The sequence below is a fragment of the Salmo salar genome, chromosome 10 (assembly GCF_965601325.2).
Source record: "Salmo salar chromosome 10, fSalSal1, whole genome shotgun sequence".
In the NCBI taxonomy this organism is placed as follows: domain Eukaryota; kingdom Metazoa; phylum Chordata; class Actinopteri; order Salmoniformes; family Salmonidae; genus Salmo; species Salmo salar.
Window position 1 is genome coordinate 65,968,025 of NC_138300.1, and position 23,704 is coordinate 65,991,728.

Sequence of the window (23,704 nt, forward strand, 5' to 3'; positions counted from 1 at the left end):
TTGTTTAGGTATGTTACATTGAAAGTTGCTAATATTGTGTTGATTCATCACAATTCCCACAGTAAAGGGAAATGTTTTTAACAAGTTTTAGTGTTAATAACTAAGAGGGAAAACTCTACAAAGTTGAGTGATGTTCAATCTTGTGGTTCTCTGCGTGGTTTCTTCTGTGTGGCAGTCCCGGGGACTGCGCCTGCAGTTTAGAGGGAACGTTGGTGGGGGAAGGGAAGGGGAGTCTTGGGCTCTATTTCAACTTCTCAGAGGAACAGGAATAATTAAGCTAATTTAATTACTGGCCTCACACTCCAGTACAGTAGGTGGCGGTGTATGCACTTTAAAGTTGGATGCGATCCGCCATCCCAATCCCAAAGAAGAAGAAGAAGCAAGAGCAGCACGGACCCTGAGGTAAAATGGAAAGAAAGATAGCGAAAGTGGATGTTGGGTTTGAATCAAACAGCACGTTGAGCAAAGTTCGTGAAGACAAATGTTCTGAATGGACAACAGGAGTATCAAAAACTGGAACAAAAAGGAAATTGTCTAAAATTGGAGTGCAGGATAATGAATCGCTTCTTGTTGGGATGCATTTGTTGAGTAAGGATGCATATGTGGGAGACCCGTTTCAGGTGTTGAAAATGGTGAAGTATGCACTGGGAAAAGTCTGTCAGTGACCAAGAGTGGTCTTATTTAGATGAATTGTAATTCTAAAGAACAGAGGAAGATTGCAGTGAGCCTCAAAAGAATACGAGCAACAGAAGTTTTGTGTTTTGAACTTCAGAGTAGAGCACCCATCAGAGTCATCTCAGGGGTGATGACAGATGTTCAGGTTGAATAGCTGAAGAGAATTCCCGGTGTAGTGGTGCCTGACCTCTGACCCTCTGGGTGAATGGAGAAAAATAAGAAAGTCTGTCGGTCCTGTTGTTTTTTGATAAAGAGCAAATACCAACGCATGTGAAGCTTGGTTATGTAAGATATGCTGTAAGAGCTTTCTTCCCAAAACCATTGCAGTGCAAGAATTGTAAAGAATTTGACCTTGTTTCAAGTATGTGCAGACGGACAGAGTATACTGAAGAATGGTGTGTATAAGGATGACGGTGTTGCAATTGTGGTGGGGCTCATGATCCCGAGTTCCTGGAGTGCCCTGTAAGGGTGAAGGAGATTGAAGTGACAAAAGTTAGATTGGTCAATCGAATCTCCTATGGGAAGGCGATTTAAAATAATTGAGAAAACAAGTGAAGCTAGTGACGATATGGTTGTGGACGCACCACAGCCTGCAGTAAATGTTTGCTGCCAGTCAAAAGATACCCTGTGTGTTAAAAATATGGATTTTGTGGCATTCATTGCCACAGTTATAAACTGTACAGCAGAAGTCTCAAAGAAGTCTAAGAAACTGGACATTGTTGTGGCTGTGGCAGAAAATCTTTTGGGACTTAAGGATTTTACATTTGAAGACTTGCGAAGAGTACGGGCATCAGAAGACCCCCCCTCCCAGGTTCCCCTTGAACCTATGTAGGGATCAGATCTGTTTTAGTTCATTTATTTTTTGATAGTTTGGTAGGTTTTTTGTAGTTTGGTAGTTTTTTGTTAGTTTGTTTAGTTTTTTTGTGAATCTTGTTTCCATCCTGCACAGTAGGTGGCAGGATGCACATAAAATTGTGCGATCGCCAATTTACCGAAGAAGAAGACCTAGCTGGGCTAAAGATCAACCATCTCTCTTTGCAAGTTCAGCTGAAGGCAACGTTGAAGTTCTCAGAATCCCAATGCACATCCAGAGTGATTGAAGAAGGGGAAAATGACTGCCCTTGAGAGGGCAAGAACAAGGTGTACAGTATGTCAGGAGAAGGGCAGTATTATCATAGTGTACTTGGAATATGGAGGAGGAATGGAGGGAAAACGAGAGGCAGAGGAGGTCGAAGAAAGATAGTGAGCTTGAATCGGTTAAATATGGAGGAAAAAAGGGATATGTTTTGTTAAAGAAGAATGGTAGGAAGTGTAAGCAGAGTGAGCTGTACGCTGGATTGAAGACAGGAGGAGAAATGGAAGTGTATGAGGGCGAAGTATTGGAGGTGGTAGATGTGGTGAAGTTCTCAAAGCCTGAGGTTTGCACCGAGAGTCAGGATAAAGAGGAGTCTGTGACGGTAGGAGTGCATTTTTTGGAAAAAGTGAACCCTTGCCTTTTGGCTGATCCATTTGTAGTTTCAGGGCTGGTGAAAACAGAGTTGGGTGCTGTGGAATCGGTGAAGGTATCCAGAAGTGGTCTTATGATAACTGTTTGTGATTTTGCTGGCCAGAGGGAGCAGGCACTCCGTGTTAAATAAATGGGGACAAGAGGTGTGAATTGTTTTGCTCTCAAGAAAAGGGCGCCATTGAAAGGAGTGATTACTGGGGTAACTGTAGGTGTGAAAGTTGACCAACTGAAGGGGGAGGATTCAGTGTTTGTGATGCTTGTTGTTTGGTGCAACGCAGACAAGGTGACGTGATTGGTGAAACAGAAGAGTTGTTGTCTGTTCTTTTGAGTTTTGATGTTGAGTCCTCCTGACAGTTATGTTAGGGTATATAACGTATACTGTTCAAGCTTTTGTGCCGAATACATTACGTTCTTACAGGTGTCAAGCTTATGGGCATGTGGCAGCAGTGTGTAGGAGGGAGGTTCCTAGGTGTGAGAAATGTGCAGAAGAGCATGAGACGAAGGAATGTGTGGCATTGGGGAAGGTAGTGGTATGTGTTAATTGTAGGGGTGCCCATGGGGCTGAGGATCAGAAATGTCCGGTGAGAGAGAGGCAGTTTGAGGTTTCCAGGGTTAGAGTAGTGCAGAAGTTGTCGTATGCAGAGGCAGTGATTAGAGTAGAGGAAGATGGGGGAGGGATACTGAGAGAAGTGGTGTGAGTAGTCAGTACAGAAGGATAGGCCAACAACTGATATATGCTTCAGTAAGATTGGATTTTTTTTGCGTTTATAGCAATGGTTATCAACTGTACTGCAGGGATAGAACGTAAGTCGTAGAAAATTGAGGTTGTGGTGACAGCTGCAGAGAGGTATTTGAATGTGTGAGACTTGACATCAGAAGAGTTACAGGTTGTGTTGAGGGTTGGTGTTGGCCTCCAGTAGAACTTGATATATTTAAATAGTGGAGTAGAGTGGTGGGTTTTTAGTGAGTGTAGGTTTAGATGGTAGGGTATTTGTTGATTTTATTTGCAAAAAAAAATACTTTGCTTTTTTTAAAGAGTTGTACTCCAGTCTAGTAGGTGGCAGAAATGCAACATTTATTGGATGCCAACCGCTGTTTTAAACCTCATCGAAGAAGAAGAGTTGGGGGGTTTTGGGGAAAATGGAGGAAGCGAATATTCTGTTTGAATTGGATGCCGTGTCGAGTGGAGATGAGAGTGATAAGAATTGGATTACAGTGGCGAATGCAAAAGGAAATAAGAGAAGTAAAGTGGTAGTGGAAACTAATAAATCCAAACCTAGTTCTGAGTCTTTTTTTGGTTGGAATAAGGGTGTGGGGTCAGTAGTGTTACCTGGGAGATTTGTTTGAAGTCTCTGTTAAAATGATGGATGCGTTGGATGAGGTGGTGTCGATGAGAATAATGAGAAGTGGGCTTATTTTGTTTTTTGTGTTTCTATGGAAAAGAAGGAGCGTGCTTTGCGCCTCAAAGTTGTCCGATTGGAATGTGTGTGGATCTTCGAAGCAGGGCGCTTATCAAGGGTGTTATCTCTGGGGTGGTGCTAGAAGTAAATGCAAAGGATATACATGAAGATTTTGATAAAGTGGTTGGTGCAAAACGACTGACCCGCATAGTAGATGGAGTGCGGAAGCCCACCATCCATTCTGTTTCCTGAAGAAGAGTCTCTCCCTTCTCACATGTATTTGGGTTAAATGAGATTGCCTTCATGCCCAAACCAATGCAGTGTGATAAATGTCAATTATTCCGTAATGTGTCAAGTGTATGTAGATGAGAGGAGTATTATATGCCAGCTGAGCCTAAAAACTTCAATTGTGGTGGTGAACATGCACCCGAATTTCTGAAGTGTCCTGTTAGGGTGAAGGATACTGATGTGGCAAGAATAAGTGCTGTCCAGAATGTCTCCTATCCGGAGGCAATGAGAAGAGTGCAAAAAAGGTGTAGAGACACAAGTTGATGTTCCTTGTCAATACAGCGGCATTGCAAGGAATTTTGTTGATGAATGCTCCACCCTCACAGGTACTTGAGCCTGTGTAGGGATGTGACCAAAGGAGTTGATTGTTTTGATTTCTTCTTGTATTATCTCGCCAGCAGCATACCCCCCTGCATCCCACTGCTGGCTTGCTTCTGAAGCTAAGCAGTGTTGGTCCCTGGATGGGAGACCAGATGCTGCTGGAAGTGGTGTTGAAGGGCCAGTAGGAGGCACCCTTTCCTCTGGTCTAAAAAAAGATATATCTCAATCCCCAGGGCAGTGATTGGGGACATTGCCTTGTGTAGGGTGCTGTCTTTTGGATGGGATGTTAAATGGGTGTCCTGACTCTCTGTGATCACTAAAGATCCCTTGGCACTTATCGTAAGAGTAGGGGTGTTAACCCCGGTGTCCTGGCTAAATTCCCAATCTGGCCCCCATACCATCACGGTCACCTAATCATCCCCAGTTTACAATTGGCTCATTCATCCCCCCTGTAACTATTCCTCAGGTCGTTGCTGTAAATGAGAATGCGTTCTCAGTCAACTTACCTGGTAAAATAAGGGTAAAAAAATTACAAATCTCGGGTCCCCCTTCCCCGCAATGGAATATAATATTTTTGTTTCGTTTCAAAACCCTGTACAGTAGGTGGCGGCAATACGTCAATATGTGTAGTCTGCCATAAAACATTCAAGAAGAAGAAGAAGACTCTGAGGTAAGGGGCAGAATTCGCCAGATAGCTACGTAGCTATTATCATTGGATTTTGTTACATTGTTTGTGTTTCAACAGGAGGTATTGAACAGTGAAATGGTAGAAACTGTCAGAGGCGTGTTGCTAGTGTTAGAGAAGCTACTGTTTGTGACATTTGATTGTTAGCAACAAATGCCTGGCTAGCTAGCGAGATTCCCACATGTCATTTGGCTCGTTGAGTGGGGGCATTTGACTAAAGGAGAAACAAGCTTATATGAACAGGTTTTTCCGTCGTGGACGACCATTAATATTCATCGTTTGGTAGTGTTTTCTGTGTGTGACGTTAGCTGACTAACTACTTGCTGTCGTGTTATCTGTTTTTTGTTGGCCATAAAATTGTTTTCTGAGGGGCAGCATGCGAACATGCTATCAGCTAACACGCTAACGTTACTGCTAGCTATCGTTTACTGTCAAATAATTGTGGCACCGCCCAGAGTTATGTGTGGATGCTAGAATTGTCTAGTTAAGCTAACAGGTAGGCAACTAATGCGTACAGACAGAACATGTAAATTTCGTTGTTTTAGGATCTGGTAATACGACATTTCTCTGTTTACGTCGGACCGTGTCGCGAATAATCTTAGCTATCTATTGTAGGCACGCTAGCAACGTAGCATGTCAATGTATCATTCATGCCAAAGGCAAGCATAATGCGTGATCTAACTGCGCTCTTGGGGCTTGTTGTGTTCCGGTTACTGTAGCAAGCTAGTTCATTTTGATTTCACAATACCTATTAAGGCCGTCACTTTACATATTCGATATCCAGCCAAACAGCAGATCGTAGCTAAGTTAGCTAGTCAACTGACAGGCTTGTTTGTTTACTGACAATAGGCTTGCCAGGAACTCTTGGTAGTAGCTTCGTTAATTTAACATAATACTAGCAAAGTTACCTAACCACCACTGTTGCACTGCCTATGAACTTAGTATTAACTACCTATCATTCCAGTTATGTTGTACACAAGCATGCCTCGTTTATTAAGAGCATAAGTCACTTAATTCCCAGATTGACCCCTGTATCTATTTTGCTACAGAGCAGAAGGAGCTGTTACGATGGAGGCCAACAAAGCTGAAGGCAGAGGTATGTTCTGTGTGATCTAATGTGGTGAAGGAATATGGCAAGTATCTGCTTTGCCCGTGAAAGACCAATTATATTACTCATAGTCAGTTTACATCAAGTGTCTCAAATCAGATTTTCAATTCTATGGAAGACAGCTGTTTCCTAGTGAAGATTTGAGGAGGATACAAAATCTGATTTTAAAATGATGAAATGAACATGTAGGAATGAAATGTATTTAGTAAGAATGCAGCCAGCCATCCGGCTGAGTTAGTTGAACCTCTTATCTCGACTCTGATGGCCGGTTATGGAACAATGTCTCATTTTGCCATCTGTTTTATGACAGCCTCTGATCAAGGCTGTCATAGGGTCACTGATTTTCCTGCACTGTACCTAACCTCTGCATCGTGCCAATTATCTGTCACCTCTTGAAGACAAATACATTTTAAAAGCATCATTCAATGTTATATGTGCATAACATGCCTCTAAGTTGGATGCTGTGGAAATACTTTGTATTTTCTAACTTTTGATAATAGCTTTTCAGATCCCCTAGGATGTGAACATTGCCACAATAAGTCTTACTTTGTGAGATTGGTTTGTACACTCAACCCTTCTTCAGGAACATAAGACTCCCTCTTTGTCAGAGTAAACAGGAACTTGGTGCCCTGTGTTTATTTGTATGTATGTGTGTGTGCTTTGCAAAAAGTTAACAACACGAACTGAGCTATTGTTTTAACTCAAGTGCCTCCTTGCCCCACCATTAGATCACTCCTTCTAAGCCTCAGCTCATTATTTCACAACAGACTATTTTGCATGTAGCATCTCACAGCCTTATACAGAAGTCATGAGCAGGGCTATGATAGGATTGAAAGAGGTATGAACAATCATTCTTTGCTATCATAAAGAGGGCATTTATTAATATAAATGGGAAGCAAAAGCCTGTTGGATCAGCACAAACTGCCAGTCATTCGTCCTAGGCAACGAACAGAAGAAAACGGAATGAAACAGGGTGGGACTGCCTAGACCTGTCGGATTTGAAACACCGTTTTCTTTTTCCATCGCAAAATATTTACAAATGTTTTCCATTGTGGGACATGATGAACATGACCCTGGTCACAGAGCTGCTGACATGTTCTTATCTTGATATCTAGCATCTAGGGATATGACTAATGGAACATTTGTAAAGGTCCAATGCAGCTGTTTTTATCCCAATATCAAATCATTTCTGGGTGAGAATTAAGTACCGTATTGTGATTGTTTTCAATTCAAATGGCCAAAAAGAAATACAGTATCTTTAGAAAATAGCAATTTCTCAAGTAAGAATTTGGATAGTACTGTCTGGGAGGGTAAAACTGAGAACTAGCTGTTATTGGCAGAGGTTTGGAACTCTCTCTTATTGGTCTATTAACCATCCCACCTAAACAGGCTGAAATTCCAGGCGGTCTTTTCAAACAGCTCTTACACTAAAAGGGCTACCTGCCAGCCTAAAAGGGGTGGCAGGTAGCCAAGTGGTTAGAGCATTGGGAAGAGCGAAGAGTGGTTAGAGCGAATCCCTGAGCTGACAAGGTAAAAATCTGTTGTTCTACCCCTGAACAAGGCAGTGTTCAGGGGTATAACTGTTCCTAGGCCTAGGCCGTCATTGTAAATAAGACCTTGTTCTTAACTGACTTGCTTAGTTAAATAAAGGTCAAATGACATTTTTTAAATAAATTGTCATTTTCACAGTATTATTCCAACCTCAGTGTGAAAACGTACGCTCTATCTATCTATCTATCTATCTATCTATCTATCTATCTATCTATCTATCTATCTATCTATCTATCTATCTATCTATCTATCTATCTATCTATCTATCTATCTATCTATCTCAGCAAAAAAAGAAACGTCCTCTCACTGTCAACTGTGTTTATTAGCATACTTAACTTAAAAATGTGTATGAACATAAGATTCAACAACTGAGACATAAACTGAAAAAGTTCCACAGGCATGTGACTAACAGAAATTGAATGTGTCCCTGAACAAATGGGGGGGTCAAAATCAAAAAGTAACAGTCAGTGTCTGGTGTGGCCACCAGCTGCATTAAGTAATGCAGTGCATCTCCTCATGGACTGCACCAGATTTGCCAGTTCTTGCTGTGAGATGTTACCCCACTCTTCCACCAAGGCACCTGCAAGTTCCTGGACATTTCTGGGGGTAATGGCCCTAGCCCTCACCCTCCGATCCAACAGGTCCCAGACGTGCTCAATGGGATTGAGATCCGGGCTCTTCGCTAGCCTTGGTAGAACACTGACATTCCTGTCTTGCAGGAAATCACGCACAGAATGAGCAGTATGGCTGGTGGCATTGTCATGCTGGAGGGTTATGTCAGGATGAGCCTGCAGGAAGGGTACCACGTGGGAGGAGGATGTCTTCCCTGTAAAGCACAGCGTTGAGATTGCCTGCAATGACAACAAGCTCAGTCCGATGATGCTGTTACACACCGCCCCAGACCATGACGGACCATCAACCTCCACATCGATCCCGCTCCAGAGTACAGGCCTCGGTGTAACGCTCATTCCTTCAACGATAAACGCGAATCTGACCTTCACCCCTGGTGAGACAAAACTGCGACTCGTCAGTGAAGAGCACTTTTTGCCAGTCCTATCTGTTCCAGCGACGGTGGGTTTGTGCCCATAGGCGATATTGTTGATGGTGATGTCTGGTGAGGACCTTTCTTTACAACAGGCTTACAAGCCCTCAGTCCAGCCTCTCTCAGCCTATTGCATATAGTCTGAGCACTGATGGAGGGATTGTGCGTTCCTGGTGTAACTCGGGCAGTTGTTGTTGCCATCCTGTACCTGTCCCGCAGGTGTGATATTTGGATGTACCGATCCTGTGCAGGGGTTGTCCTTGCAGTGGCAGACCACGTGTAACAATCAGCTGTCCATCCTGTCTCCCTGTAGCGCTGTCTTAGGCGTCTCACAGTACGGACATTGCAATTTATTGCCCTGGCCACATCTGCAGTCCTCATGCCTCCTTGCAGCATGCCTAAGGCATGTTCACGCAGATGAGCAGGGCAATTTTCGCACCAAAGTACGTTCATCTCTAGGAGACAGAAGGCGTCTCCTTCCTGAGTGGTATCACTGCTGTGTGGTCCAATGGTGTTTATGCTTGCGTAATATTGTTTGTACAGATGAACGTGGTACCTTCAGGCATTTGGAAATTGCTCCCAAGGATGAACCAGACTTGTGGAGGTCTACCATTTTTTTTTTCTGAGGTCTTGGCTGACTTCTTTTGATTTTCCCATGATGTCAAGCGAAGAGGCACTGAGTTTGAAGGTAGGCCTTGAAATACATCCACAGGTACACCTCCAATTGACTCAAATGATGTCAATTACCCTATCAGAAGCTTCTAAAGCCATGGCATAATTTTCTGGAATTTTCCAAGCTGTTTAAAGGCACAGTCAACTTAATGTATATAAACTTCTGACCCACTGGAATTGTGATTAAGTGAAATAATCTGTCTGTACACAATTGTTGGAAATATTACTTGTCATGCACAAAGTAGATGTCCTAACCGACTTGCCAAAACTATAGTTTAACAAGAAATTTGTCGAGTGGTTGAAAAACAAGTTTTAATGACTCCAACCTATGTGTATGGAAACTTCCGACTTCAACTGTGTATGTATGTGGACATCCCTTGAAATTAGTGGATTTGGCTATTTTAGCCACACCTGTTGCTGACAGCAATCTATACAGCCATGCAATCTCTATAGACTAACATTGGCGGTAGAGTGGCCTTGTTGGAGAGCTCTGTGATTTTCAACGTGACACCGTCATGGAATGCTACCTTTCATTCTAGTCAGTTATTCAAATTTCTGCCCTGCTAGAGTTGCCCCAGTCAACTGTAAGTGCTGTTATTGTGAAGTGGAAACATCTAGGAGCAACAACGTCTCAGCTGCGAAGTGGTAGGCCACACAACCTCACAGAACTGGACTGCCGAGTGCTGTAGGGGGTATAAATCATCTGTGCTCAGTTGTAATACTCCCTACCAAGTTCCAAACTGCCTCTGGAAGCAACGTTGGCACAATAACTGTTCGATAGGAACTTCATGAAATGTGTTTCCATTGCAGAGCAGCCGCAGACTAGCATAAGATTGCAATGCCAAGCATTGACTGGACTTGTGTAAAGCTCGCCCCATTGAACTCTGGAGCAGTGGAAACACTTTCTCTGGAGTGATGAATCACACTTCACCGTACGGACAAATCTGTGTTTGGTGGATGCCAGGCCCTTTAGTTCCAGTGAAGGGAAATCTAAAAGCTGCAGCATACATTGACATTCTAGATGACTTTGTGACAACAGTTTGGGGAAGGCCCTTTCCTGTTTCACCATGACAAAGCCCCTGTGCACAAAGCAAGGTCCATAAAGAAATTGTTTGTTGAGATCGGTTTGGAAGAAATTGACTAGCTTGCACAGAGCCCTGACCTCAACCCCATCAAACACCTTTGGGATGAAATGGAACGCTGACTGCGAGCCAAGCCTGATTGCCCAACATCTGTGCTTGACCTCACTAATGCTCTTGTGGCTGATTGGAAACAAGTCCCCTTTCCAACATCTAGTGGAAAGCCTTCCCAGAAGAGTGGAGGCATTTAAAGCTGCAAAGTGTGGACCAACTCCATATTAATTCCCATGATTTTGGAAATAAATGTTAATGAGCAGGTGTCCATGTACTTTTGATCATGTAGTGTGTCTGTATATATAAAACATAAGTCAATCACGTTTTTAGACTGGGCTAGGGCCTTTTAATACCTTAGTTTAAGAGGTTGGGGGAGGTTGTGCTACGCTGACATATGGAATTGTTTTAAGATGGTCATACTGTAGATTCAGCTATTTGATTTTGAATTTTATTACCCCTTTAGGTATCCCCCTAATATTTTTGAATGATTTGATAAAATATAGATTTTGGCTTTTACTGTTAAAGCCTATAGAAACGCATTGAATAACACCTTTTATTAATGGCAAAATGGACAGTCAAGAAATAAGGTTTTGAAGTCTGTCCCAAATCTAGGAGCTATATATTAAAAAAAAAAGTTTTTAACCTCAGTGGATATACATTTATTTTACACACATTTAAGTCCTTTTTTGGTGTTGTCCCAAAACTTACTTAATTCTTACATTTGTTATTTAAATACTGGTACCGGTTACCTTTAGACCAGTCACATGACACTTATGGGGGTTGTAGTGCAAAATGAAGAACACCTTCGTGGGGTCCCATTAATTTGTAGCCTAAACGGTTTGGACGCTACCAAACAAGTTGGCATCTCAGCGGTAGCGACTTCAGACGAGTCTCCTGACACTTGTGGGTGTCGTAGAACAAAAGGGAGAACACCATAGTGTTCGTGAGTGTCATCTTTCAATAGAGGGATCGTAGTTTCTAGGTCAACCCATTTGGACGCTACAGACGTCTTTGAGAAGCTTTGCCATCTTTCACTGCAGATGCGGAAGTGAAACACTGGCGTTTGCAGTAGACTGAGACGCATCCAAGGCAGAAAATCCATGATTGGGAGTCCCATAGGGACTCTATAATGTATTGCTTACAGGACTTCATTGCTGTCACTTGCCTTTTCTCTCCCATTTTTCAACTGTTAACGATGACGTAGTGGAGAGTGAACTCCGAAGTAACTGATTTCTAGATTCTTTGCACATCGACTCCTGGTGTCTACTCCCATTTCTGAGTGTCAGACTCCTGCTGTGGCAACTAATCAGTCTCCTCTGTTCCAAAAATACTGAATCAACTCCTAAGATTCAGTATTTTTGGAACAGAGGAGACTGATTAGTTGCCGTGCTTTTGAGAATAAACACGTCTTTCATGTGAACTAGCGAGGGACCCTTACTCTAATGCAGGTTATGTTCTTGGATGTAATTGAGCCAAATGTATGCAAATTCAACACTTCCTGTCCTACTATAGGTAAGTTAAGCGCTTGAAATGTCTTTGCTAATAAAACTGTGTTGGCTGCCCCCATCTAGTAAACACCTGGCTACTTGACACTCTGTTTAGTGTTTATAGAAATACCTATCTGTTTGCAGTTAAACCGTGCTACCTTCACTGTTACCTGGTGAAATATAAACTACAGCATCTTGTGTTTATGTGCTCTTCGTGGCATATCTGGGTACTCATTGGCTGAGTGCAGGATTGTTCAGTGGTGTCTTCCGCGCATTCTACACATGATATACAGTGCATTCAGACCCCATTACTTTTTACACATTTTGTTACGTTACAGCCTTATTCTAAAATGGATTTAAAAAAAATATTATAATCCTCAGCAAACTACACACTACCTCATAATGACAAAGCGAAAATAGTTATTTTTTGGCATTTTTGTGAATTTATAACAAAACAATATCTTATGCAATGAGACTCGAAATTGAGCTCAGGTGCATCCTTTTTCCATTGATCATCCTTGAGATGTTTCTGCAACTTGATTGGAGTCCACCTGTGGTAAATTCCATTGATTGGACATGATTTGGAAAGGCACACACCTGTCTAAGGTCCCACAGTTGCCCGTGCATGTCAGAGCAAAAACCAAGCCATGAGGTTGAAGGAATTGTCCTTAGAGCTCCGAGACAGGATTGTGTCAAGGTACAGATCTGGGGAAGGGTACCAGAAAATGTCTGCAGCGTTGAAGGTCCCCAAGAATCGTGGCCTCCATCATTCTCAAATAAGTTTGGAACCACCAAGACTCTTCCTAGAGCTGGCCGCCCGGCTAAACTGAGCAATCGGGGGAGAAGGGCTTTGGTCAGGGAAGTGACCAAGAACTCGATGGTCACTCTGACAGAGCTCTAGAGTTCCTCTGTGTAGATGGGAGAACCTTCCAGAAGGACAACCATCTCTGCAGCACTCCAACAAACAGGCCTTAATGGTAGAGTGGCCAAACCTTAGCTATTCCTCAGTAAAAGCTACATGACAGCACGCTTGGAGTTTTCCAAAAGAACCTGATAAAACCAAGATTGAACACTTTGGCCTGAATGCCATGTATCACATCTGGAGGAAACCTGCTTTGGGGATGTTTTTCAGAGGCAGGGACTGGGAGACGTGTCAGGATTGAAGCAAAGATGGAGTAAAGTACAGAGAGCCTTGATGAAAACCTGCTCCAGAGCTCTCAGGACCTCGGACTGGGGCGAAGGTTCACCGTCCAACAGGACGTAGACCCTAAGCACACAGCCATGATAATGCAGGAGTGGCTTCGGGACAAGTCTGACTGTCCTTGAGTGGCCCAGCCAGAGCCCAAACTTGAACCTGATCGAACACCTCTGGAGAGACATGAAAATAGCTGTGCAGCGACGCTCCCCACCCAACCTCGCAAAGCTTGAGGACCTGCAGAGAACAATGGGATAATGTAACAATGTGGAAAAAGTCAAGTTGTCCAAATACTTTCTGAGGGAACTGTCTTGCGCTCTGCAGGAATGCGCAACACCTGCCTTTTCTCCTCTGATTTTTCTCTCATTTCAACCGTTAACTCGTTAGTCTTTGGATTTGTGATCCATTTTGTCACAGTATGCATTGTGACTAGAGGTCGACCGATTTATGATTTTTCAACGCCGATCCCAATTATTGGAGGACCAAAAAAAGCCGATGCCGATTTTATAAAAAAACTTTTATATATATATATATATATATTTAATTTTTTTAAATACAAATACAATCGGCAACGGCTTTTTTTTTTTTGTCCTCCAATAATTGATATATATATATATACACACAAATTGTTTGTATAATAATGACAATTACAACAATACTGAATGAACACTTAATATAATACATCAATAAAATCTATTTAGTCTCAAATTAAGTAATGAAACATGTTCAATTTGGTTTAAATAATGCAAAAACAGTGTTGAAGAAAGTAAAAGTGCAATATGTGCCATGTAAAAAAAAAAAAAAGCTAACGTTTAAGTTCATTGCTCAGAACATGAGAACATATGAAAGCTGGTGGTTGCTTTTAACGTTTGTACATGTAGGTAGGGGTAAAGTGACTATGCATAGATAAACAGCGAGTAGCAGCAGTGTAAAAACAGGGGGTGGTGTCAATGCAAATAGTCCGGGTGGCCATTTAATTAAATGTTCAGCAGTCTTGTGGCTTGGGTGTAGAAGCTGTTAATGAGCCTTTTGGACCTAGACTTGGCGTGCCGGTACCGCTTGCCATGCTGTAGCAGAGAGAAGTCTGTGACTGGAGCCTTTGACAATTTTTTTGCGACTTCCTCTGACTCAGCCTAGTATAGAGGTCCTGGATGGCAGGAAACTTGGCCCTGGTGATATACTGGGCCGTATGCACTACCCTCTGTAGCGTCTTACGGTCGGATGCCAAGCAGTTGCCATACCAGATGCTGATGCAACCAGTCAGGATGCTCTCGATGGTGCGGCTGTAGAATTTATTTTTGAATCTGGGGACCCATGCAAAATCTCAGGGAGAAAAGGTGTTGTCGTGCCCTCTTTACAACTTTCTTGGTGTGTTTAGACCGTGATAGTTTGATGTGGTCACCAAGAAACTTGATGCTGTCAACCTGTTCCACTACAGCCCCGTATGGGGGTGTGTTCGGTCCTCCTTTTCTTGTAGTCCACTATCATCTCCTTTTGTCTTGCTCGCGTTGAGGGAGATGTTGTCTCTGAACCCTTCCCTATAGGCGGTCTCATCGTTGTCTGTGATCAGGCCTACCACTGTTGTGTCGTCAGCAAACTTAGTGATGGTGTTGGAGTCGTGTTTGGCCACGCAGCCGTGGGTGAACCGGGAGTACATGAGGGGACTAAGCACGCACCCCTGAGGGGCCCCTGTGATGAGGATCAGCATGGCAGATGTGTTTTTGCCTACCTTTACCAGCTGGGGTTGGCCCGTCAGGAAGTCCAGGGTCCAGTTGCAGAGGGAGGTGTTTAGTCCCAGGGTCCTTAGCTTAGTGATGAGCTGTGTGGACACTATGGTGTTGAACGCTGAGTTGTAGTCAATGAACAGCAGTTCAATATCGTCATGTAGTTTGCGCTATGCTACAATGTCTCTGAAGTCAAGTTCAAAGAGCTTGTTCATGTGCGCATTAATGACCTAGATCTTTACTTCCAAATCGGTTTTCATTAGAATTTGGATTGCGTTTTCATCTCATCAGATAATGCTAGACCTGCAACTACATTTGCAGCTGTACCAGTTAGTTGAATTTACAGTATTCTGACTTATTGAGATTTGGGTTATTTTCAATTGTTGTCATTGACTCAAACGTTTGCCATTGGCTTATGTCCCCAGAGAACTTTTTAATAACCAGTTTGGGTAGTTTCACTGATTTCACACATTGTTCAAATGAACGGAAGTAGAGCTTGTATTGTCCTCATTTGCATTTTTCATAAACCGTTTAAGTGTTTTACTGACCCTTTAGTCCATATAACTCATTTCACTGTTCACTTCTTGTTTTAAGTCCATGCGAGTTTCATTTTCAATGTCCCGTTCATACTCATTCAATGTTTGTTCCATAACCCTCATTTTAGTGTCTTGGAGGAATTTCTTCTCCCAGTACCTGATCAATTCTGATTAACAGCCTTGGAGTTGCCGTCCTTGTCGTTCCCTAATCCGTATTTCATCGTGCAAGTTGCTCGGCCATGGTTTCTGAACTCCACATTTCCAATATAATCCTCAATATCCCTTGTCATTTTTCCATTGAGGAATCCCTCCCTCCTGGGTTTCGGCAGTAATTTGTGGCGTATAATCAGGAGTCCCAACACAGTACTTGCGGATGAAAATAAATCGGGTTTTATTTCCTATTGTTTTACAAATCTAAACTTTGGGGGAATAATAATACAGATCAATGTAGTGTTTGCCAAGGTAGGATAATAAACAATTCTGTAGAATCTTCTCATTAAGAGCTCTGGTGGGGGGGGGGTTGAGCGCAGCCCAGTGGCGCTCTCCACTGCCATGTTGTTGAAGTCAGAGCGGTTTCTCTTGGTTGCGATCACTCGCTGTGGTCCTGAAAATATTCTCTTGCTCACAGGTTATGATATTTCTTCATATAGTTACAGCACACCTGACCTCCTTGCCTCCTTCTCAAAGCACATTGGAGGAGGAGATGGGACATGAGGAATCATGGAAATACAATTTAGATTCAGTCTAAATGTGCAGATTGGAACGTGGCCAGCATGATTCACACAGTGAATTGGTGAGTAGTAGTGCTCAAGTGTGAGTCAGTGTGTGTGTGTGTGTGCTCTGATTGATTGACAGGTAAGGGAGACCATGGCATGCAGATCCCAGGAGGACCGTTGGACAGACAGGACAGCCTCCACAACATGGAGAGGTGAGCACTGGTCACAGATCTTTTATGGGCGATTCCAGCACTATATAAGTTAAGTATTCACGCAAAATAAATGTTTTCAGGTCCTGCGTAATGGACTAACCAAATATAAACCAAACTTTTGATGTGTGTCTATAGTAGGGGGTGCCTAGGCTGTGGTGGTCATGAAATTTTGTCAGTCGGTAATTGTCATGCAACAGACTGTAATTGACCGTTACCTAACGTAAAGGTGTTTAGCATCACCGCGCTTATACGCGTACAAGCTGCTGCTGCTGTGCTTTGGAACATCTACATTTTAGAAAGTTGAATAAATCCATGTAATATAGCCTACACCATCACAATAAATCTATTTATTTTGATGTGATAGGCCTATAAACCTGAGAATGTCTTAGAAATCAAAACATAAAATATTGATGATCTGGAAAAGTTTGCAAAAAATGGCATGCTTTCTGATCCTTTCAATGTGCTTGCTGTGGAGAGGCAGTTGCAATTGATGCTCCGCTGGTCGTAAAGCCAGTTAAGAGATCTAATCGATGGAAGATGGAATTAAAATGACATAATTAAAGGTGAAATGAAAGAGGCTACAACTAGGGTTGCAAAAATTCTGGAAACTTTCTAAAAATTCCCTGGTTTTCCATAAATCCTGGTTGGAGAATTATGGATTTCCTGTTTATTCCCTCCTGATTCTTGGAAAACCTCCAACTGGGATTTTGGGAAACCTAGGGAGTTTATTGAAAGTTTCCAGAATTTTGCAACCCTAGGTACAACGACCAAAAGCCAACAGGTATGCTGCTATTTAGAGCTTGAAAGTATATGGACATCTGCTCGTTGACCATCCCATTCCAAAATCATGGGCATTAATATGGAGTTGGTCCCCCCTTTGCTTCTATAACAGCCTCCACGCTTCTAGGAAGACTTTCCACTAGGTGTTGGAACATGGCCGGGGACTTGCTTCCATTCAGCCACGAGCATTAGTGCGGTCGGGCACTGATATTGGGCGTTTAGGCCTTGCTCGTAGTCGGCGTTCAATTCATGAATGGTGTTCGATGGGGTTGAGGTCAGGGCTCTGCAGGCCAAACAAGTTCTTCCACACCGATCTTGACAAACCATTTCTATTTGGACCTCGCTTTGTGCATGGGGGCATTGCTGAAACAGGACCTTCCTCACACTGTTGTCACGAAGTTGGAAGCACAGAATCGTTTAGAATGTATGCTGTAGTGTTAAGATTTCCCTTCACTGGAACTTTACACTCCTCCACCAAACTTTACAGTTGGCACTATGCATTGGGGCAGGTTGCGCTCTCTTGGCCTCCTCCAAATCCAGATTTGTCTGTTGGACTGCTAGATGGTGAAGCGTGATTCATCACTCCAGAGAACGCGTTTCCACTGCTCTGTAGTCCAATGGCGGCGAGCTTTACACCACACCAGCCAACGCTTTGAATTGTGCATGGTGAACTTGGGCTTGTGTGTGGCTGCTCGGCCATCGGAACCCATTTCATGAATCTCCCGATGAACACTTCTTGTGCTGACGTTGCTTCCAGAGGCAGTTTGGAACTCTGAGTGTTGCGCTCCCGTTCTGTGAACTTGTGTGGCTTACCACTTTGCAGCTGAGCTGTTGTTGCTGCTAGATGTTTCCACTTCATAATAACAGCAGGGCAGAAATTTGACGAACTGATTTGTTGGAAAGGTGGCATCCTATGATGGTTCCATGTTGAAAGTCACTGAGCTCTTCAGTGAGGCCATTCTACTGCCAATGTTTGCCTGGAGATTGCATGGCTGTGTGCTCAATTGTTTATGCTGGTCTGCAACCGGTGTGGCTGAAATAGTCAAATCCACTAATTTCAAAGGGTGTCCACATACTTTTTTTGTATAGTGTATGGTCATTATTTGAAATGGCTAGCCAGCTAATGTAACGTTTAATTGACCAGACATTTTAGAGATTTACTGGACCCGTATGCATTGGGTATGTAACCTGTAGGGCGTCCACCCACAGTGCTCAGAATGACAGAAATCACATTTTGAATACGCTCATTCATATTAACAGAACATGCAAGTCGAGATTGCAATGATGTGCAGTCCTTACCGAATTCTGATGTGCACTTTGAACATTTCAGAATAACTGTCCACATTTACTTTTCCTCGGCCAACAAGACGAATAGTAGAAAAGTTTAAAAGTTCTATTTGTCAGCTTGTCGAAAGAAATTACCTATTCCAAACACTCTGGGACAGTTGCGGGACGATAGATCCCAAATTTCTACAACCAGTATGCCTAGGCTACATAAAATTTAAAATAAAATGACATTAAAAAGCAATGTCTGATGCAGCAGATGAGAACATTTAGCTTAACGTTGACAAACCATTATTTCTATACATTATAAGCGCAGCAATGTGCACAAGGCAGTAGGCTACTTGCGACTCTTCGTGCTATTAGCGGGAAACCACCATTGTCAAAATATCAGTGCACATGTGAGCAGTTTGATGTGATAGATGAAACTGTCCATTAGAATTTTAGAAGAATGATCTAATAGGCTGCTTGGAAGCAAGGTAAGACATGCCTCGTATTAAAACGTTCACGTTTCAAACAATGAAGTGTATGTTTTGAAAATGCATACTGCCTCCATCTCACTGTAAAGTGTTGTGTGACGCGCTGATGAAGCCTGCCTTCTGTTGCCGTTTGACGCCGTGTTGAAAACGACTGAACTGGCAACTCTGAAATCTCAGACTTATGACTTGTGAGTTCAAGACAACTGGGGAGAAATTCTTTTGAATGTTAGTCGAACTCGGAAATACAACTCGGGGCCTCTTTTCTAGAGCTCCGACTTATCAACCTGAATACGTCATGTTTTTACCTCTGTATTTTTCAGACTTCCCAGTTGTCTTGAAAGCACAACATGCTCCAGCAGCAGCTCTTGTGCTGTGACAGATTTTCCACTCAAAGGCTCGATCTGTATGCTGTACGGATGTGAGATGTATAACAAATATCCTGTACAGTCCAAATTTAATTGCACTTAATTATGCAAATATCAGAAAAAAATACGGTTATTACTGGATAATGGGTTTCTGAGTGGTGCAGCGGGCCTAAGGCACTGCATCTCAATGCAAGAGGCGTCACTACAGTCCCTGGTTCGAATCGAGGCTGTATCACAACGGACCGTGATTGAGAGTCCCATAGGGCGGCGCACAATTGGCCCAGCGTCGTCCGGGTTTGGCCGGGGAGGCCGTCATTGTAGATAAGAATTAGTTCTTAACTGACTTGCCTAGTTAAATAAATGTAACGTTTAACTGGTTAGGACAGCTCATGAGGTCTCCTAAATATCTGACTAGGTAGGAATCTTATGACTAAAGAGGCTTCATGCATTGCTTTTGATTTGAACCCCCAAGTCAAATGTATATTCTGAGCACTTACAACCAATTTTCTTCTCTGAGAGACTTTGTTGACACAGCCCCATTTATAAATGACAAACTTTATTTTCCATGCTCCGATTGACTTTCCCACAGAATTGCCCTCATAGATACATGCTACTATACTTTATTTTAGACATGCATGGTTCTGGGATGTTGTATATTCACTCAATCTGTCCTTTCTCCTTATGTGTGCACTTGTTCACTTTGCTATTTGGATTTACCATTTTGTGATGAGTGTGTATGATTATGCCTCTCCCGCTCTTCCCCAGCCTGCTCCCTAAGGCTGTGAAGAGGCGAGTCTACGCCCTGAAGAAGCTACAGGTGCAATGTGCCAACATAGAAGCAAAGTTCTATGAGGAAGTCCATGAGCTGGAGAGGAAGTACGCTGGCCTCTACCAGCCCCTCTTCGACAAGGTACAGTCACACCCCACGACTACAGGTGCTACCTCTGTGGCTTCCTCTTCTTGTGCCCTTTCCTCTCCTATGCACTGAGCTAATAACAGGAATAGTGAAAGCAAATGAAGGACATATACTAGGAATTTCTTAACAATTTGTACAGACTAACGACAGGAAACCACTTTTAGATAATGACGCCCCACAGGAAGGGTAAGAGGTGGACTCTTCCAACAGTGACTCACTACTCAATGCAAAAAAGAGGGCGCGCTGCTTTGGTATCAAGTATGAAAACAGGTGCTCTTCGGACAACCGGTTATAATTTATAGCGACCAAATGAAGTTGCAGCTGCCATTTACGTATAATGCCTTCTGAAAGTATTCAGAGCCCTTGACTTTGTCCAGATTTTGTTACTTTACATCTTGATACTAGAATTGATTAAAAATATATATAAACTCAGTAATCTACACATAATACCCCATAATGACAAAGCTATTTTTTTTGCAAATATATTAATAATAAAAAAAACACCTTGATTTACATAAGTATTCTGACCCTTTGCTATTAGTCTTGAAATTGAGCTCAAGTGCCTCATGTTTCCATTAATCATCCTTGAGATGTATCTAAAACTTGGAGTCCACCTGTGGTAAATTAAATTCATTGGACATGATTTGGAAAGGCACACACCTGTCTATATAAGGTCCCACAGTTGACAGTGCATGTCAGAGCAAAAACCAAGCCATGAGGTCGAAGGAATTGTCTGTAGACCTTCAAGACAGGATTGGGTCGAGGCACAGATTTGGGGAAGGGTACTAACATATTTCTGCAGCATTGAAGGTCCCCAAGAACACAGTGGCCTCCATCATTCCCAAATGGAAGAAGTTTGGAACCACCAAGACTCTTCCTAGAGCTGGCTGCCCGGCCAAACTGATCAATCGGGGGAGAAGGGCCTTGGTCAGGGAGGTGACCAAGAACCCGACGGTCACTGACAGAGTTCCTCTGTGGAGATGGGAGAACCTTCCAGAAGGACATCCATCTCTGCAGCACTCCACCAATCAACCCTTTATGGTGGAGTGGCCAGATGGAAGCCACTCCTCAGTAAAAGGCACATGACATCCAGCTTGGAGTTTGCAAAAGGCACCAAAGGACTCTGACCATGAGAAACAAGTTTCTCTGATCTGATGATAACAAGATTGAACTCTTGGGCCTGAATGTCAAGTGTCACATGTGGAGGAAACCTGGCACCATCCCTGCGGTGAAGCATGGTGGTGGCAGCATCATGCTGTGGGGAGGTTTTTCAGCAGCAGGGACTGGAAGACTAGTCAAGATCTAAGATAATATGAACTGTGCAAAGTAGAGATCCTTGATGAAAACCTGCTCAGGACCTCAGACTGTGGCGACAGTTCACCTTCCAACAGGACAACGACCCTAAGCACACAGCCAAGACAACGTGGGAGTGGCTTGGGGACAAGTCTGAATGTCCTTGAGTGCCCAGCCAGAGCATCTCTGGAGGGACCTGAAAATAGCTATGCAGCGACGCTCCCCATCCAACCTGACAGCGCTTGAGAGGCTCTGCAGAGCAGAAGGGGAGAAACTCCCCAAATACAGGTGTGCCAAGCTTGTGGCATCATACCCAAGACGACTCAATGCTGTAATCACTGCCAAAGGTGCTTCAACAAAGTCCTGAGTAAATGCTGAAAAATGTATGTAAAAGTGATTTAAGTTTATTTTTTATAAATTAGCAAAAATGTATAACCTGTTTTTGCTTTGTCATTATGGGGTATTGTGTGTAGGTTAATGAGGGGTGGGAAACAATTGAATCCATTTTAGAATAAGGCCTTAACGTGGAAAAACGTGGAAAAAGTCAAGAACTGAATACTTTCCGAAGGCACTGTAATATCACCAGTAGTACATTTACCCTTAATCTCCATTTGTTTATAATCTGCAATGTTTGGTTACGCTATTTTCTGTTAATGCATTCAATTTATTATTAGTTTACTCTTCTCATTGTCAGATTGGACATTTTGTTTGCGGAGCTCACAAACCCATGCTACACTTGTGAGAAGCAAGTTTTGGTTTATTTCATTCCATTTAGGAGTTCTTAATTTATTCATTGTCTTTTTGTTTGGAGCGTTCCTTTCTATGTTGCGTAAGGACGTGTGCCTGTGTACACATAGAAGTAGGCCTAGGCTACCTGGCCTGAGCGCAAATGTAGAAATGTGCCCATTTGGGCATGTCTGATAGTATTTCTGTCTAAACTTGCTATTCCTAATGAGCTGTGTAGCTTCTTAAAGAAAACATTTCACCTCAAACAGCAAGTAAACAACTTTTTTTTTTTCGTCCGTTGAGAATGACAATAGTTCCTCAATGTATTTGAAAAATATTTCCAGCGCTCTCTCTTTTGATAACCACCGAGCCTCGACATGAAAGGGGAAACATTTTATTCTCTGATCCTGTAGAAATGTCTTAAAATACCTGGTTACTTCTTATCCCTTGCGCAAATACAGATGTCTGTCAGGAGCTCACTATTATGGAAACTGAGGGCCTAGAATAGTTGATGCAATGTTTCAAGTTCATTGCAGCCAATGTGATGTTAATATCAGCTTGAAATGTAGAAAAATCTAATGGTCTAATTTGAAACAAGGTAAGACATGCCTCGTATTAAAAGTTCAGGTTTGAAAATGCATACTGCCTCCAGCTCATTGCAAAGTGTTGTGTGACGTGCTGATTAATTCTGTTGATGTTTGAGCTGCTGCTGCATCTCAATCTGATTTTTTTTCCGCTTAAAGGCTCTGAATCTGTATGCTGGTATGGGTGTGATAAATAAGATGAATATACTGTAGCTTACACACGTGCCAATTTAATTTCACAAAATAACCTGTAGACTAAGCATGACCAGTCAAATGTATTTGACTAGTATTTCCATCAATGAATAGGCTAATATTCATTATTTCTCAATTCGATTTTTTTTCTCCTCCCGGATAATATACCGCCACCATTTTTTATTTATCGGCTTTTCAATTTAGTGGCTAGTGGAAACACTGCCTGGGGGGCATATTCATTATGCTGATCCTGTTACAAAATGTTTCTTAAACGGAAGCAAACAATGAAATGGGGAGGGACCTACCTGATTTTTGTCCAATAGAAACTCGTTTTAGTTTCTGTTTTACAAATGTTTGGACTAATGATTACACACCCCTGCTCTTTCTCAGTCTTTGATCTATTGCGTGTAGAATGTCCTAGTCTATTCATTGATTGGCCCCGCTTTGCTGAAGTTGCGAGACATTACAAGATACAGCTTTTCATTGCGAGATACGGCTTTTGATTGCCGATAGACAGGCCTAGTGCACGGTTCAGACTATATGCCTGGTGGCCGACCTGCCTTTACTGATAGATGGGCCTAGTGCACGGTTATGACTGTATGCCTGGTGGCAGACCTGCCTGTACTGATAGATGGGACTAGTGCACGGTTATGACTGTGTGCCTGGTGGCTGACCTACCTGTACTGATAGTAAATCCAAAAATACTTAATCTTAAATCGGTTCCTAGTGCAATCTAATCTTGACACACAGAAATGGGAGTCAACACCGGGAGTCGGCGTGCAAGGAGTCGAGGAATAAATTATTTTAGAGTCGACTCCACCGCTAAGTCATCGTCT

General features: G+C 42.7%; 1 protein-coding gene across 7 annotated transcripts in view; it reads left to right on the forward strand.

The window, feature by feature from the left end:
- The first annotated feature begins 369 nt into the window (after positions 1–369).
- nap1l4a (nucleosome assembly protein 1-like 4a) overlaps positions 370–23,704 on the forward strand; it is a 73,581-nt gene continuing 50,246 nt past the window's right edge. For 3 of the 7 annotated variants that reach the window (XM_045688023.2, XM_045688022.2, XM_045688019.2), the window contains exons 1-4: positions 5,096–5,119; positions 5,926–5,972; positions 16,180–16,252; positions 19,923–20,067. In XM_045688023.2, coding sequence (XP_045543979.1) covers positions 5,112–5,119; positions 5,926–5,972; positions 16,180–16,252; positions 19,923–20,067 — 273 coding nt within the window. In that variant the 5' untranslated portion in view covers positions 5,096–5,111. The other 4 variants (XM_082957120.1, XM_082957118.1, XM_082957119.1 and 1 more) reach the window with 4 other exon arrangements.